The sequence below is a fragment of the Haliotis rufescens genome, unplaced genomic scaffold (genome assembly GCF_023055435.1).
Source record: "Haliotis rufescens isolate VD_foot unplaced genomic scaffold, xgHalRufe1.0.p SCAF_10, whole genome shotgun sequence".
NCBI lineage: Eukaryota > Metazoa > Mollusca > Gastropoda > Lepetellida > Haliotidae > Haliotis > Haliotis rufescens.
Genome location: NW_025963780.1, coordinates 44391793 through 44410714, shown reverse-complemented (window position 1 = coordinate 44410714; position 18922 = coordinate 44391793). Strand labels below are relative to the sequence as shown.

General features: G+C 42.8%; 1 protein-coding gene across 1 annotated transcript; it reads left to right on the top strand.

Annotated features, from left to right (window-relative positions):
- Window positions 1-796: 796 nt before the first annotated feature.
- LOC124129710 (sushi, nidogen and EGF-like domain-containing protein 1) lies at window positions 797-18534 on the top strand. Its single transcript, XM_048391856.1, has 4 exons — window positions 797-920; window positions 5904-6013; window positions 7023-7124; window positions 18402-18534. The coding sequence occupies exons 2-4, from the start codon at window positions 5920-5922 to the stop codon at window positions 18434-18436; spliced, it is 231 nt and encodes a 76-aa protein (XP_048247813.1). The 5' UTR covers window positions 797-920; window positions 5904-5919; the 3' UTR covers window positions 18437-18534.
- The last annotated feature ends 388 nt before the right edge of the window (window positions 18535-18922 follow it).

Sequence of the window (18922 nt, the reverse complement as noted above, 5' to 3'; positions counted from 1 at the left end):
CTCACTCAGTCCATGCCGGGCAGTGAAAAATCTGGCATTGTTGGACAATATCTATTGCAGAAGCAGCCATGCCAATTTCCTCAAAGGAACAGCACTCATGCACTTGTGAACTTACATCTCTCTCTCCCCTCTCTCTCCCCTCTCTCTCCTTGTCTCCCATACTCTCTCTCTCCCTCCCTCTCTCTCTCCTTGTCTCCATACTCTCTCTCCCTCTCTCCCCTTGTCTCCCATACACTCTCTCTCCCTCCCTCTCTCTCTCCTTGTCTCCATACTCTCTCACACCTCTCTTCTTGTCTCCCATACTCACTATCGCACCTTGTCTCCATACTCTCCCTCTCCCTCTCTGTCTTTGTCTACCATATTCTCTCTCTCCCTCTCTCTCCTTCACTCGCTACTTTCTCCTCTCTCTCTCGCTCCTTATCTCACATTCTCCCTCTTGCTTCTTTATCCCCCCTCTCTCTCCCTTTCGCTCCTTGTCTCCCATACTCTCTCTCCCTCTCGCTCCTTTCTCCCCCTCTCTCTCTCTCCCTCTCGCTCCTCTCTCCCCCCTCTGTCTCTCTCTCTCTCTCCCTCTCGCTCCTTCCCCCCCTCTCTCTCTCTCTCTCTGGCTCCTCCCCCCCCCCCCCTCTCTCTCTCCCTCTCGCTCCTTTCCCCCCTCTCTCTCTCTTTCTCTCTCTCTCTAAGAAATGTTACGGAGGAAAGCTTACCGATTCAGCACAGCGGCTTTCTCCATTTTTACCACTCAGCACCCCGAAGCTTGGGGCATAGCAACAGTATCTACGGTTGACGTAGCTCGGTGACGTCCAACACAACACAGATGGGACGGCCGCGTGTGGACGACATACACTCCAGGTGACACACATACAACCTCCGCCATACAGTCATACACACCGGTCTCGCAGTTCATCCACAAACTTCAGGTAAGTTGCCATAGTAAACTCAATAGGATTCAGTCCCTTGCACTGGTTAATACTACACGGATTAACCACGGATTTCAAGTAGCAGTTCCGTACAGAGACAAGGCACCCATCTATTTTACCGGTAAATCTGGAAAAGGGCACGGAAAGCATATATTGTATTACACGGGGGCGTCAAGGCGTCGTGAAACACTGTGTCAGTTAGCTGATTCAGCTACTAGGGCGAACTGTAACGACAGTCAATACGCTCGCCTAACGCTTCACATTGTGTGAGCAGGAGAAGTTTAAGCAGTTTCAGCAGTTTAAGTAACAATATTCCAGCACTATCACGGCGGGAGACACCAGAAATGGACTTTTTGCATTGCTCCATTGTGGGAATAGTACCCGGTCCTTCGGCCTGCCGAGCGACACTGTATGCACTGGGCTCTCCCCCCGCCTCTGATCATCAGGAATTAAGATATCAAACATTTACACATAACTGTATCCTCACTATTGGGTAACCCATTGTATGAGGGGTCCGCTGAACGGGGGTAAAGATTGAAGATTTGTTCAAGATCCAAGAATTTTGGCTTAAGTAAAGATGACTATAGCATCATTCACGGGTGACTTCCCAACTAAGAGGGGCGGTCGGGTAGCCTCGTGGTTAAAGCGTTCGCCCGTCACGCCAAAGACCTGGGTTCAATTCCCCAAATGGGTACAATGTGTGAAACCCGTTTCTTATGTTCCCTTCCATGATATGCCCTTAAAATTCCTAAAAGCGACGAAAAATCATACTCACTTCTAACTAAACATTGTTCAAAGCGGTGTGGCACCCCACTCTCGCAGTGTGGGGGACTACCATCTTTGGTGAGCTTTAATCCTACAAAGACCAGTGTCCTAACAGGATCTCGTTAATTGTATATAGTATATCATTTTTCGGAGGCAAGGGAGTTAACAAACTATTAAAGTCCAGTTTCCACCATTGCCGAACTAGACTAACGAGCCTATGCATAGTCCAATCAAAATCGCACAATGAAATCAAAATCTGGTTCGTAAACTGTCATGTAGATTTTGGGCGATTGCAGGATTTGCAAAGCATCCGCGTAGCCAACTCCGTGTCAACAGATATTTTCCAAATCTTTTCATGTTTTTAATAAAGGTGCTCGCGTGATTTGATGCACTTCGCGATGGAAGATCCGTTTTATCACAATATAAGTCTTGATTGTCGATCAGAAACGAGAGGTGGAATCTGATTGGTCCATACGAGAGGCCTAAAAGGGACATTACTCGTAATAGCCACTGGTGGCGCTACGATCGAGCCCTGGAATTCCAGCCTAGTTCGACAAGGGTGGAAACTGGACTTTTAAAGACAGTTAACTCTCTTGCCTCGGGAAGATGATAGTATATATGTTGGCATTATTTTTGGCATTACATATGTCGAAAATGGATTTTCCTTATCAAAAGAAATAAACAGAAACAGGCATACCATAATAGTTCAAGAGTTTCTGCTATGGGCATCAGGACATAGAGCCTTAGTAATATCTACTCGGAAACTGAACCGGAAGTAACCGCAGAGACGCTAAAATTGGATGGTTCCGCCTTTCTTCGAGCGCGTAGTGATACAAAAGAGCCACAGAGAGATATCATTTTGTACATGGCCAAGTTGTCTTGTTTATAAAAATTGTAAACAATCAGTTCAACTCAAGGAGTCATGGTTGTTTTTTAAATGAACTTTCTTAAAACTCTGTAACTTCATTGAACAATCATCTCTGGTCAGCATTCAAGAAGGTTCTTCCCGCTATCGACGGTGCCATGAATCTATTATTCCATTTGGGTACTTTGATAAATATAATCCCCAAGTTCTTATTTATTATGGCAATATGGCATCACTTACCTTATTCAAAATTAACACATGTTACCGGTTTTTGTTACTTTCAACATCAGTCAATGCAACATCGTGTCACTGGATTTTCTGATTCAACGATCACTTGGCAGGAATTGGCTGTGGGGAGTCAAGCAGTAAACACTTACGATTGTATGAAAGGCGAAGCTACTCCTTGGGCAGGACATGACCGGATGTCATCTCTGATTGCCAGTGGAAACTTCATATTTTTCATTGACATTTTATATTTACAAAATTGGGAAAAATATGTATCGTAAATTCCGCATTGCAAAGCACGTGAATCAGTGAAGTATGTAGGAGGAGGTGTGGTGTGCGGAATCTTGTTGACATGCAGGAAACTGGTCACTTGACTCCCACATCTGTTTGTTTAGATCTAACTCTACTTGGCGTTCTAAAACATAATTCGGTTTAATGTTTTATATCCATTTTTTTTTAATTTACCAAGAGTTATATATCAAAGTAATTGAAATTTGCAACAGTTTCAAGTTTTTTTATAAAAAGTTACGATACTCAACCTTTGTTTCAAAATCATGTTTGCCATCGGTCATTACGACACTGGTAGACAATTCCCTGTTATTTTTTACAACCAGCACTTTAATCGTGATGCTTAATTAATGTGAGTGTTTACATTACCAAACAGGGGGCCATATTTTAGATCTTGTTTTGATAAATTTGTACATTTATTCGGGCTGTTGGAAACTAAAGTATTTCAACACAAGTTTCAGAAGGAGCCTATACTTGCACTAGCGTACCACACCAACTATTCAACGGAAGGTTTGACTTCACTTTCTGTTAGTTTGATGTCTCAGGCAAGTCTTCGGGCCTGTTGTAGAACATATTTGTGGCATCAGTTTTGTTCACGAAAGGTCAGTGTTTGTGATAGGGGTCTGTGTTCACTTTGGTACAATGTATATGTATGGTGTCTGAATTAAGCAGTAGCCTTGCCCCGGAGATTTTATTGATACTATTATATTCCTTTGGACAACCTCCGACCATTTAGCAAGTGTAGAAATCCTAGATAGTCGTCAGATTATGTTCACTTTGCAACTTATAAGCACACAACTACAGAACCGCTGATGCCTTTTTCCACTGGAATATTCTTAGTACCCAGCAAAGATAAAAGACAGAGCATTTGCAATGATGTTACAATACCACATGTAATTATTGCTGTAGGTTGCGTTACAATCTGAAAAGTTCATCGCAACTGTCTCCAGCTGCAATCTAGGTCATTTGCAAACTTGTTTGTTCTGTACCGAGACAAGTCCCTCGCCTTGCATGCTGATGCAATATCTCCAGTTGCAATGTTAACAAGAGTTGGACATGGAAAGTGGTTTGTCACGAGTTCGGTTTTGAAAACTTACAGAGTCCTCTGCACATCTTCTCCATGTCCAGTCCTTCTCCAGTAAGACACTTGTGACACTTGTCATGGTAGCCCTCTTGTAGCTGGCGAGAAACCTTTTACAGTCCCAGGACACTGGAGGATTCGTTTGATGCCTCCTTTCTTTCTGTGACGTGCAGGTGAAGTAAAAGGAGACCATGTAAGCTTGCGTCCGTAAACTGCTTCCTTTCACCGCTAAGTTGTTCAGGGCGATCGGAAAGTTTCTCAAACCAATCTGAACAGAGTCCTTGTCCGCGGTAGAAAAGCTCCTCTGCAACCCAGTCTTCAGCTTGCTGTAAAAAGCGACTATGCTTGTCATAAGAGACGACTAACGGGATCGGGTGGTCAGGCTCGCTGACTTGGTTGAGTGAGTGAGTGAGTTGGGTTTAACGCCGCTTTTAACAGTATTCCAGTTATATCACGGCGTGTCAGCTTAATGTGGGAGGAAAGCCCGAAGTGATGCAGGTCTCAGACGTTTACCACTTCGGTGAAACCCAAGAGCACGGGTATGGTGCTGACAAACCTAGAAACATAATCGGGGCGAACCGGGATTCGAACCCATAATCATAGGTTTCTGGCGTGCCTAAGGGACGCAACTCTGCACAGCGAATCGCGGCGCCTTAGACGACTGGGCCATCCGTGCCCCCCTGAATTGGTCGATGCATGTCATCGTATCCCAATTGCATGGATCGATGCTCATGTTGGGTCCAGACTCGATTATTTACAGACCGCCGTCATATAGCTGGAATATTGCTGAGTGCGGCGTAAAACAACAAACAACAACAACTTCCTCCGCATCTTCTTTTCGTTTACACGGATGGTTGAGTCACATGTTACAACAACTTTGTTTCATTGTCTGCAACTGTACTAAATTCAGTGGCCAGCTGTTTGAGGTGCTTCAGTCATAGAGCAGTAGCAAACTTGTGTGACATTAAAGCGCACATTAGACTGGTAGGTGATCACTTTAGATAGCGTTGTCATATTCGTATTATTCGTCTAAGCATTTCTCTTTAAGAATATCATGGTTGACCTCATGTCAGAGACCTTACACGCCAAACTATGCTGAACACATAATGTGTTTGGGGGGGATGGAGTAAGTTGCATGTGTGACCATGCTCACAAAATATCATTGGCTTTGAATTTTTTTTGTCACCACATACAAACATTTTATTAATATGTGTTGCGTTTATGGAGATATAAACGTAAGAACCGTTGTGCACTCTGTGTAAATCCGCATATTTTTCAATCTCCACTGTTACTTTTTATTTCTAATGATTTCCAAAAAAGTACCAATGGCAAAATGGTTGGCATTTCTCAAAAACGTGTTTGGGAGACAAGAAACAAACTAGTTTGCTTAATTCCAGAACTTTTCAAAGAGATAAGTGGCACGGTTGGCACAGTCGTCTTAGGTGCAGAGTTGCGTCCCCTAGACGTGCCAGAATCCTGTGCGTACAAAGACGGACACAGGTTGTAACAATTGTCAGAATGTCCTTGCTTGTTTGACGCAGTTCATGCGCCAATATGGAATCATTCGAGAAGGAGCACCATTCTCCCTCTCCCATTCACCATCGCTGGCACAAGTTGGTCACGAATGCTTTGTAAACTGCCTTATTAAAAAACATTAGATATACAGTGACCTGTATAAATATGCTATATGGCTATACACTCTTGTATCGAAATGCCCACATGAAGCGGACGTTAGATCAGTGTCTTTTTAATCATACAGCAACAACGCCGGCGACATGACCCGACTACAGCAGACTCTGGCAACATGTTTGACTGTGGTCACTGTAGTGCAGCTGAGCATGAAGGGAGTGACGTCAGAGGACACCTTCAGTAGGCTTTATTTTTCTTTTCTGCAGATCAAGTGTACTACGAAACCAAATTAGATATTATGTGAGAGGGGAGTAATGTTTTTATCTGTTCAAGAAAATGCTAGAATTATAATCATTTTCCCTCCGGTTCTGCAAAAATAAGATGTTTACTGGATGTTCTTAGTCCCAGAAACTATTCGGAGCCTCCTTTCATAGAAATGATGGTATATCTTGAGGCGGGGACCAAAACTATAGTTCATGTTCTTTGAAATCATCTTTCCATGTGTACTTTGAAAACATATGTACCAATATTTGATACTGTCGGAATCGTCCAATCGGCTGCTTTTGGCAGAGATTTCTTATGAATATGGAAGGAGTTTTGTCGCTTGTATTTGTAGGAGATATTATATGAGAGGGGTCTAATGATTTTATCTGTTGAAGAAAATGCTGAAAAAATAATAGTTTACTGGATGATTAAAACAGTGTTTTTAGGTCCCACAAATATTAGGAACCTTCATTCATAGAAAAAATGGTATATCTTGAAGCAGTAACCGAAACTATATTCCATCTCAAATAATATACTTTGAAAACACTTTTACCAATATTTCGCGAAACGTGTTTTGGGGACCGACTTTTTGATGGTAAGGGCGACCCCGAAGACCAAATCAGTACCTGCATCCACTTCTATGTGAGGGACATGGCATGGTACCCTGCACGTGCCAGCAGGATGTGTGACGGGGCTCAACACAGATTCATGTCTTCCGCAAAATAGCGGAATTGTTGGAGGGTTTTACTCCAAAGCATCGAAGCCTCGAATTTGATGGCACGAAAAAACTAACGTGATATCGTGACAGAATATAAATATGTCACAGAAACACAACACACACGCACAATCACAATCACGCACGTACACACACGCACACGCACGCACTCACGCAAACAATCGGTCCCTAAAGAATAGTTTATACTGAAATGTTGTAAATGCAACTGCTGTTCTTGTGATTCTCCTCTTCCTCTTCCTTCGCTGTCAGCCTGTTCCCCGCCCTGTCTGAACGGCGGCATCTGTATCGCTGAGAACACGTGCATGTGTACGGGGGAGTTCGAGGGCCCCATATGCCTCACGCAACGGACACGTGAGTACATTATAAGTGTGTGATCACGTGTTTTGGTCCCGCCTGTCCGGGCTTGTGACCAGGACACGGTGTCTATACAGAAACTGTCTAATTGTTTGTGAAAGATGTGCATTGAAAGAAAACAGTGTGTGTGTACTGTAAGAAAGAGAAGATTGTGTGCATCGTTAGAGAAGATTGTGTACCGTTAGTGAAGATTGTGTGTATCGGAAGAGAAGATTGTGTATTGTCAGAGAAGATTGTGTGTATCGTAAGAGAAGGTGTGTGTATCGTAAGAGAAGGTGTGTGTATCGTAAGAGAAGATTGTGTGTATTGTCAGAGAAGATTGTGTGTACCGTAAGAGAAGATTGTGTATCGTAAGAGAAGGTGTGGGTATCGTAAGAGAAGATTGTGTGTATTGTCAGAGAAATTGTGTGTACCGTAAGAGAAAGTGAGGGTATCGTAAGAGAAGGTGTGGGTATCGTAAGAGAAGATTGTGTGTATTGTCAGAGAAATTGTGTGTACCGTAAGAGAAAGTGAGGGTATCGTTAAAAAGATTGTGTGTATCGGAAGGAAAGATTGTGCGTATCGGAAGGGAAGATTGTGTGTATCGTAAGAGAAGATTGTTTATTAGAAGAGAAGATGGCGTGTGTCCTCCATGAAAGTTGTGTGTATCGTTGGCAAAGGTTGTGTGTACAAAGAGATAAATATAACTAGCTCCAACAAATGTACCACCAAATACCTGTCTCAACGATTAACCATAATCTTTAATACAATCAAGGAAGACTTGTTTTTATACGCACAGAAACTATTTCAGACAAGTGGGATTAATACCATGTGGATTCTCAAAAACTGAAACGATTTGCTTGACGTTTTACAATCTCAGAAAATAAGCAGGTTCAACTGTGTACACCACTATCCCACGTGACAAACTGTGTACACCACTATCCCACGTGACAAACTGTGTACACCACTGTCCCACATGACAAACTGTGTACACCACTATCCCACATGACAAACTGTTTACACTATTATCCCACATGACAAACTGTGTACACCACTATCATGCATGACAAACTGTGTACACCACTATCCCATATGACAAACTGTGTACACCACTATCCCACATGACAAACTGTCTACACCACTATCCCACATGACAAACTGTGTATACCACTATCCCACATGACAAACTGTCTACACCACTATCCCACATGACAAACTGTGTACACCACTGTCTCACATGACAAACTGTGTACACCACTATCCCACATGACAAACTGTGTACACCACTATCCCACATGACAAACTGTGTACACCACTGTCTCACATGACAAACTGTGTACACCACTATCCCACATGACAAACTGTGTACACCACTATCCCACATGAAAAACTGTCTACACCACTATCCCACATGACAAACAGTGTACACCTCTATCCGAAGTGACAAACTGTGTACACCACTATCCCACGTGACAAACTGTGTACACCACTATCCCACATGACAAACTGTGTACACCACTATCCCACATGACAAACTGTGTACATAACTATCCCGCATGACAAAATGTATACCACTATCCCATATGACAAAACTGTGTACACCACTATCCCACGTGACAAACTGTGTACACCACTATCCAACATGACAAACTGTGTACACCACTATCCCACGTGACAAACTGTGTACACCACTATCCCACGTGACAAACTGTGTACACCACTATCTAACATGACAAACTGTGTACACCACTATCCCACATGAAAAACTGTGTACATCACTATCCCACGTGACAAACTCTGTACACCACTATCCCGCATGACAATCTGTGTACATCACTATCCCGCATGACAAAATGTATACCACTATCCCATATGAAAAACTGTGTATACCACTATCCCGCATGACAAGGTGTGTACACCACTATCCCACATGACAAAACTGTGTACACAACTATCCCACGTGACAAACTGTGTACACCACTATCCCGCATGACAAACTGTGTACATCACTATCCCGCATGACAAAATGTATACCACTATCCCATATGTCAAACTGTGTATACCACTATCCCGCATGACAAGGTGTGTACACCACTATCCCACATGACAAAACTGTGTACACCACTGTCCCACATGACAAACTGTGTACACCACTATCCCACATGACAAACTGTTTACACCATTATCCCACATGATAAACTGTGTACACACTATCATGCATGACAAACTGTGTACACCACTATCCCATATAACAAACTGTGTTCACCACTATCCCACATGACAAACTGTCTACACCACTATCCCACATGACAAACTGTGTACACCACTATTACACGTGAAAAAACTGTGTACACTGCTATCCCACATGACAAACTGTGTACACCACTATCCCGCATTACAAACTGTGTACACCTTTATCCGAAATGAGAAACTGTGTACACCACTATCCCACATGACAAAACTGTGTACATCACTATCCCACGTGATAAACTGTGTACACCACTATCCCGCATGACAAACTGTGTACACCTTTATCCGAAATGAGAAACTGTGTACACCACTATCCCATATGACAAAACTGTGTACATCACTATCCCACGTGATAAACTGTGTACACCACTATCCCAAGTGACAAACTGTGTACACCACTATCCCACGTGACCAACTCTATACACCACTATCCCATGTGACAAACTGTGTACACCATTTTCCCACATGACAAACTGTGGACACCACTATTAAACGTGAAAAAACTGTGTACACTGCTATCCCACATGACAAAATGTGTACACCACTATCCCACGTGACAAACTGTGTACACCTCTATCCGACATGACAAACTGTGTACACTGCTATCCCACATGACAAACTGTGGACACCACTATTACACGTGAAAAAACTGTGTACACCACTATCCCACATGACAAACTGTGTACACCACTATCCCACGTGACAAACTGTGTACACCACTGTCCCACATGACAAACTGTGTACACCACTATCCCACATGACAAACTGTTTACACTATTATCCCACATGACAAACTGTGTACACCACTATCATGCATGACAAACTGTGTACACCACTATCCCATATGACAAACTGTGTACACCACTATCCCACATGACAAACTGTCTACACCACTATCCCACATGACAAACTGTGTACACCACTATCCCACGTGACAAACTGTGTACACCACTATCCAACATGAGAAACTGTGTACACCACTATCCCATATGACAAACTGTGTACACCACTATCCCACATGACAAACTGTGTACACCTCTATCCGAAGTGACAAACTGTGTACACCACTATCCCACTTGAAAAACTGTGTACACCACTGTCTCACGTGACAAACTGTGTACACCACTATCCAATGTGACAAACTGTGTACACCACTATCCAACGTGACAAACTGTGTACAGCACTATCCCACGTGACAAACTGTGTACACCACTATCCCGCATGACAAACTGTGTACATCACTATCCCGCATGACAAAATGAATACCACTATCCCATATGGCAAACTGTGTATACCACTATCCCGCATGACAAGGTGTGTACACCACTATCCCACATGACAAAACTGTGTACACCATTATCCCACGTGACAAACTGTGTACACCACTGTCCCACATGACAAACTTTGTACACCACTATCCCACATGACAAACTGTTTACACCATTATCCCACATGATAAACTGTGTACACCACTATCATGCATGACAAACTGTGTACACCACTATCCCATATAACAAACTGTGTTCACCACTATCCCACATGACAAACTGTCTACACCACTATCGCACATGACAAACTGTGTACACCACTATTACACGTGAAAAAACTGTGTACACTCCTATCCCACATGACAAACTGTGTACACCACTATCCCGCATGACAAACTGTGTACGCCTTTATCCGAAATGAGAAACTGTGTACATCACTATCCCACGTGATAAACTGTGTACACCACTATCCCAAGTGACAAACTGTGTACACCACTATCCCACGTGACCAACTCTATACACCACTATCCCATGTGACAAACTGTGTACACCACTTTCCCACATGACAAACTGTGGACACCACTATTACACGTGAAAAAACTGTGTACACTGCTATCCCACATGACAAACTGTGTACACCACTATCCCACGTGACAAACTGTGTACACCTCTATCCGACATGACAAACTGTGTATACCACTATCCCGCATGACAAGGTGTGTACACCACTATCCCACATGACAAAACTGTGTACACCATTATCCCACGTGACAAACTGTGTACACCACTGTCCCACATGACAAACTTTGTACACCACTATCCCACATGACAAACTGTTTACACCATTATCCCACATGATAAACTGTGTACACCACTATCATGCATGACAAACTGTGTACACCACTATCCCATATAACAAACTGTGTTCACCACTATCCCACATGACAAACTGTCTACACCACTATCGCACATGACAAACTGTGTACACCACTATTACACGTGAAAAAACTGTGTACACTCCTATCCCACATGACAAACTGTGTACACCACTATCCCGCATGACAAACTGTGTACGCCTTTATCCGAAATGAGAAACTGTGTACATCACTATCCCACGTGATAAACTGTGTACACCACTATCCCAAGTGACAAACTGTGTACACCACTATCCCACGTGACCAACTCTATACACCACTATCCCATGTGACAAACTGTGTACACCACTTTCCCACATGACAAACTGTGGACACCACTATTACACGTGAAAAAACTGTGTACACTGCTATCCCACATGACAAACTGTGTACACCACTATCCCACGTGACAAACTGTGTACACCTCTATCCGACATGACAAACTGTGTACACTGCTATCCCACATGACAAACTGTGGACACCACTATTACACGTGAAAAAACTGTGTACACCACTATCCCACATGACAAACTGTGTACACCACTATCCCACGTGACAAACTGTGTACACCACTATCCCACGTGACAAACTGTGTGCACCACTATCCCACGTGACACAGTGTGTACACCACTATCCCACGTGACACACTGTGTACACCACTGTCTCACGTGACAAACTGTGTACACCACTATCCCACATGACAAACTGTGTACACCACTATCCCACATGACAAACTGTGTACACCACTATCCCACGTGACAAACTGTGTACACCACTATCCCACGTGACCAACTCTATACACCACTATCCCATGTGACAAACTGTGTACACCACTTTCCCACATGACAAACTGTGGACACCACTATTACACGTGAAAAAACTGTGTACACTGCTATCCCACATGACAAACTGTGTACACCACTATCCCACGTGACAAACTGTGTACACCTCTATCCGAAGTGACAAACTGTGTACACCACTATCCCACGTGACAAACTGCACACCACTATCCCACATGAAAAACTGTGTACACCACTGTCTCACGTGACAAACTGTGTTCAGCACTATCCCATGTGAACAACTGTGTACACCACTATCCCACGTGACAAGATGCGGTGACCACAGATACAGTTACTTTGTAACAAGACGCAGTGACCACAGATACAGTTACTTTGTAACAAGACGCGGTGACCACAGATACAGTTACTTTGTAACAAGACGCGGTGACCACAGATACAGTTACTTTGTAAGAAGACACGGTGACCACAGATACAGTTACTTTGTAACAACACGCGGTGACCACAGAAACAGTTACTTTGTAACAACACGCGGTGACCACAGATACAGTTACTTTGTAACAACACGAGGTGACCACAGATACAGTTACTTTGTAACAACACGAGGTGACCACAGAAACAGTTACTTTGTAACAAGACGCGGTGACCACAGATACAGTTCGATGTTACAAGACGCGGTGACCACAGATACAGTTACTTTGTAACAACACGCGGTGACCACAGAAACAGTTACTTTGTAACAAGACGCGGTGACCACAGATACAGTTACTTTGTTACAAGACGCGGTGACCACAGATACAGTTCGATGTTACAAGACGCGGTGACCACAGATACAGTTACTTTGTAACAAGACGCGATGACAAAAGATACAGTTACTTTGTAACAAGACGCGGTGACCACAGAAACAGTTACTTTGTAACAACACGTGGTGACCACAGATACAGTTACTTTGTTACAAGACGCGGTGACCACAGATACAGTTACTTTGTTACAAGACGCAGTGACCACAGATACAGTTACTTTGTTACAAGACGCGGTGACGACAGATACAGTTACTTTGTAACAAGACGCGATGACAAAAGATACAGTTACTTTGTTACAAGAAGCAGTGACCACAGATACAGTTACTTTGTAACAAGACGCAGTGACCACAGATACAGTTACTTTGTAACAAGACGCGGTGACCACAGAAACAGTTACTTTGTTACAACACGAGGTGACCACAGAAACAGTTACTTTGTAACAAGACGCAGTGACCACAGATACAGTTCGATGTTACAAGACGCGGTGACCACAGATACAGTTACTTTGTAACAACACGCGGTGACCACAGAAACAGTTACTTTGTAACAAGACGCAGTGACCACAGATACAGTTCGATGTTACAAGACGCGGTGACCACAGATACAGTTACTTTGTTACAAGACGCGGTGACCACAGATACAGTTACTTTGTAACAAGACGCGATGACAAAAGATACAGTTACTTTGTAACAAGACGCGGTGACCACAGAAACAGTTACTTTGTAACAACACGTGGTGACCACAGATACAGTTACTTTGTTACAAGACGCGGTGACCACAGATACAGTTACTTTGTTACAAGACGCAGTGACCACAGATACAGTTACTTTGTTACAAGACGCGGTGACGACAGATACAGTTACTTTGTAACAAGACGCGATGACAAAAGATACAGTTACTTTGTTACAAGAAGCAGTGACCACAGATACAGTTACTTTGTAACAAGACGCAGTGACCACAGATACAGTTACTTTGTAACAAGACACGGTGACCACAGAAACAGTTACTTTGTTACAACACGAGGTGACCACAGATACAGTTACTTTGTTACAAGACGCGGTGACCACAGATACAGTTACTTTGTAACAAGACGCAGTGACCACAGATACAGTTACTTTGTTACAAGACGCAGTGACCACAGATACAGTTACTTTGTAACAAGACGCAGTGACCACAGATACAGTTACTTTGTTACAAGACGCGGTGATCACAGATACAGTTACTTTGTTACAAGACGCGGTGACCACAGATACAGTTACTTTGTAACAAGACGCGATGACAAAAGATACAGTTACTTTGTTACAAGACGCAGTGACCACAGATACAGTTACTTTGTAACAAGACGCAGTGACCAGAGATACAGTTACTTTGTAACAAGACGCGGTGACCACAGAAACAGTTACTTTGTAACAACACGAGGTGACCACAGATACAGTTACTTTGTTACAAGACGCGGTGACCACAGATACAGTTACTTTGTAACAAGACGCAGTGACCACAGATACAGTTACTTTGTTACAAGTAGCGGTGATCACAGATACAGTTACTTTGTTACAAGACGCGGTGATCACAGATACAGTTACTTTGAAAGAAGACGCGGTGACCACAGATACAGTTACTTTGTAACAAGACGCGGTGACCACAGATACAGTTACCTTGTTACAAGACGCAGTGACCACAGATACAGTTACTTTGTAACAACACGCGGTGACCACAGATACAGTTACTTTGTAACAAGACGCGGTGACCACAGATACAGTTACTTTGTAACAAGACACAGTGACCACAGATACAGTTACTTTGTAACAACACGTGGTGACCACAGATACAGTTACTTTGTTACAAGACGCGGTGACCACAGATACAGTTACTTTGTAACAAGACGCAGTGACCACAGATACAGTTACTTTGTAACAAGACGCAGTGACCACAGATACAGTTACTTTGTAACAACACGCAGTGACCACAGATACAGTTACTTTGTAACAAGACGCAGTGACCACAGATACAGTTACTTTGTAACAAGACGCAGTGACCACAGATACAGTTTCTTTGTAACACGACGCGGTGACCACAGATACAGTTACTTTGTAACAAGACGCGGTGACCACAGATACAGTTTCTTTGTAACAAGACACAGTGACCACAGATACAGTTACTTTGTAACAACACGTGGTGACCACAGATACAGTTACTTTGTTACAAGACGCGGTGACCACAGATACAGTTACTTTGTAAGAAGACGCGGTGACCACAGATACAGTTACTTTGTAACAAGACGCGGTGACCACAGATACAGTTACCTTGTTACAAGACGCAGTGACCACAGATACAGTTACTTTGTAACAACACGCGGTGACCACAGATACAGTTACTTTGTAACAAGACGCGGTGACCACAGATACAGTTACTTTGTAACAAGACACAGTGACCACAGATACAGTTACTTTGTAACAACACGTGGTGACCACAGATACAGTTACTTTGTTACAAGACGCGGTGACCACAGATACAGTTACTTTGTAACAAGACGCAGTGACCACAGATACAGTTACTTTGTAACAAGACGCAGTGACCACAGATACAGTTACTTTGTAACAACACGCAGTGACCACAGATACAGTTACTTTGTAACAAGACGCAGTGACCACAGATACGTTACTTTGTAACAAGACGCAGTGACCACAGATGCAGTTTCTTTGTAACACGACGCGGTGACCACAGATACAGTTACTTTGTAACAAGACGCGGTGACCACAGATACAGTTTCTTTGTAACAAGACACAGTGACCACAGATACAGTTACTTTGTAACAACACGTGGTGACCACAGATACAGTTACTTTGTTACAAGACGCGGTGACCACAGATACAGTTACTTTGTTACAAGATGCAGTGACCACAGATACAGTTACTTTGTAAGAAGACGTGGTGACCACAGATACAGTTACTTTGTTAGAAGACGCGCTGACCACAGATACAGTTACTTTGTAAGAAGACGTGGTGACCACAGATACAGTTCGATGTTACAAGACGCGGCGACCACAGATACAGTTACTTTGTTACAAGACGTGGTGACCACAGATACAGTTACTTTGTTACAAGACGCGGTGACCACAGATACAGTTACTTTGTTACAAGACGCAGTGACCACAGATACAGTTACTTTGTTACAAGACGCAGTGACCACAGATACAGTTACTTTGTAACAACACGTGGTGACCACAGATACAGTTACTTTGTTACAAGACGCAGTGACCACAGATACAGTTACTTTGTTACAAGACGCAGTGACCACAGATACAGTTACTTTGTTACAAGACGCGGTGACCACAGATACAGTTACTTTGTAACAACACGTGGTGACCACAGATACAGTTACTTTGTTACAAGACGCGGTGACCACAGATACAGTTACTTAAAGAGGAGGACAAGAATGACAAGAATGATGTCCGATGAAATTCCCTATTTTCACTCGTACCATATGTTCCCGTGTTTTTTTCAAGTGAACATTTTACTTGCCCTTGCATGTGTTTGTCACAGGCGCAACATTTTTACTGTGGTCACTGTAGTGCAGCTGAGCATGAAGGGAGTGACGTCACAGGACACCTTCAGTAGGCTTTCTTTTTCTTTCCTGCAGATCAAGTGTACTACGAAACCAAATCAGATATTATGTGAGAGGGGAGTAATGTTTTTATCTGTTCAAGAAAATGCTAAAAACATCCTTTTCCCTCCGGTTTTACAAAAATAAGATGTTTACTGGATGTTCTTAGGTCCAAAACAGACTTGGAGCCTCCTTTCATAGAAATAATGGTATATCTTGAGGCGGTGACCAAAACTATAGTTCATGTTCTTTGAAAACTTCTTTCCATGTGTACTTTGAAAACATCTGTACCAATATTTGGAAGAGAAATAGTGTGTGTGTGTGTGTGTGTGTGTGTGTGTGTGTGTGTGTGTGTGTGTGTGTGTGTGTGTGTGTGTGTGTGTGTGTGTGTGTGTGTGTGTGTGTTTGTGTTGGATTAGAATAGTGTGTGTGTTGGAAGAGAATAGTGTGTGTGTTGGAAGAGAATAGTGTGTGTGTGTGTGTGTGTGTTGGAAGAGAGTAGTGTGTGTGTTGGAAGAAAATAGTGTGTGTGTGTGTGTTGGAAGAGAATAGTGTGTGTGTGTGTGTGTTGGAAGAGAATAGTGTGTGTGTGTGTGTGTGTGTGTGTGTGTGTGTGTGTGTGTGTGTGTGTGTGTGTGTGTGTGTGTGTGTGTGTGTGTGTGTGTGTGTGTGTGTGTGTGTGTGTGTGTGTGTTGGATTAGAATAGTGTGTGTGTTGGAAGAGAATAGTGTGTGTGTTGGAAGAGAATAGTGTGTGTGTGTGTGTTGGAAGAGAATAGTGTGTGTGTTGGAAGAAAATAGTGTGTGTGTGTGTGTGTGTGTTGGAAGAGAATAGTGTGTGTGTGTGTTGGAAGAAAATGGAGTGTGTTTTGGAAGAGAATAGAGTGTGTTAGAAGAGAATAGTGTGTGTGTTGGAAGAGAATAGTGTGTGTGTTTGAAGAGAATAGTGTATATGTTGGAAGAGAATAGTGAGTGTGTGTGCTTTGGAAGAGAATAGTGTGTGTGTGTGTGTGTGTGTGTGTTGGAAGAGAATAGTGTGTGTGTTGGAAGAGAATAGTGTGTGTGTTGGAAGAGAATAGTGTGTGTTGGAAGAGAATAGTGTGTTTGTTGGAAGAGAATAGTTTGTGTAGGAAGAGAATAGTGTGTGTGTTGGAAGAGAATAGTGTATGTGTAGGAAGAAAATAGTGTGTGTGTTGGAAGAGAATAGTGTGTGTTGGAAGAGAATAGTGTGTGTAGAAAGAGAATAGTGTGTGTTGGAAGATAATAGTGTGTGTAGAAAGAGAATAGTTTGTGTATAGGAAGAGAATAGTGTGTGTGTTGGAAGAGAATAGTGTGTGTGTTGGAAGAGAATAGTGTGTGTTTGAAGAGAATAGTGTGTGTTTGAAGAGAATGGTGTGTGTGTTGGAAGAGAATGGTGTGTGTTGGAAGAGAATAGTGTGTGTGTGTTGGAAGAGAATAGTGTTTGCGTTCGAAGAGAATAGTGTTTGCGTTGGAAGAGAATAGTGTGTGTGTGTTGGAAGAGAATAGTGTGTGTGTGTTGGAAGAGAATTGTGTGTGTTTTTGGAAGAGAAGGTTATGTGTACTGAGAAGATTGTGTGTATTGTGGCAGTGTCTTTACTGTGAAGCTTTACTGATCATATAATAGTGTTCTTGTCTTGCAGAGACTACGCAATCAAAGCCTGACTGTCTGAAGTGACACACATCCCGTCAGCACGCCGATGGCAAGATATCGTTGACGTCTTACGTTAAACTTGTATTTTATTGACGTTGACTCAATAGAAGTTTGAAAACATTGTCTTGAAGATGTCATATTTCCTATCTTTCATCCGTTAACTCTGGTTAACAATTGATCAACCCTTCGATGCATCGAAATTGTCAGTGATCCAATGCTACAGAAAGATGACATGTCAGAATATCAAGAGATGGCATAGAGTCACTACAATTTATGGTATGGCAGGTAGAAGTAAATGAAAATTAAACACCTTAAGTTTCTTAAAGAGACACTCGGGTATCGATTCAGACAAAAAATCAAATACATCAACCAGGCTATAATTAGATATCCTTCACTTACTGCCTAACAACTTTATTTAAATACTGGAAACACAATACAAGTTTTACCCAAAGAAAGTAACCGTTCGCTGGATATGCCGATACAAACCCCGGCCTCGTGAGCTGGATATGC

Coding starts and splice junctions, on each gene's coding strand:
- LOC124129710 (XM_048391856.1), top strand. CDS start 5,920: ATGACCCGACTACAGCAGACTCTGGCAACATGTTTGACTGTGGTCACT. Junction 6,014..7,022: donor GACGTCAGAGGACACCTTCA/GTAGGCTTTATT, acceptor CTTCGCTGTCAG/CCTGTTCCCCGCCCTGTCTG. Junction 7,125..18,401: donor ATGCCTCACGCAACGGACAC/GTGAGTACATTA, acceptor CTTGTCTTGCAG/AGACTACGCAATCAAAGCCT.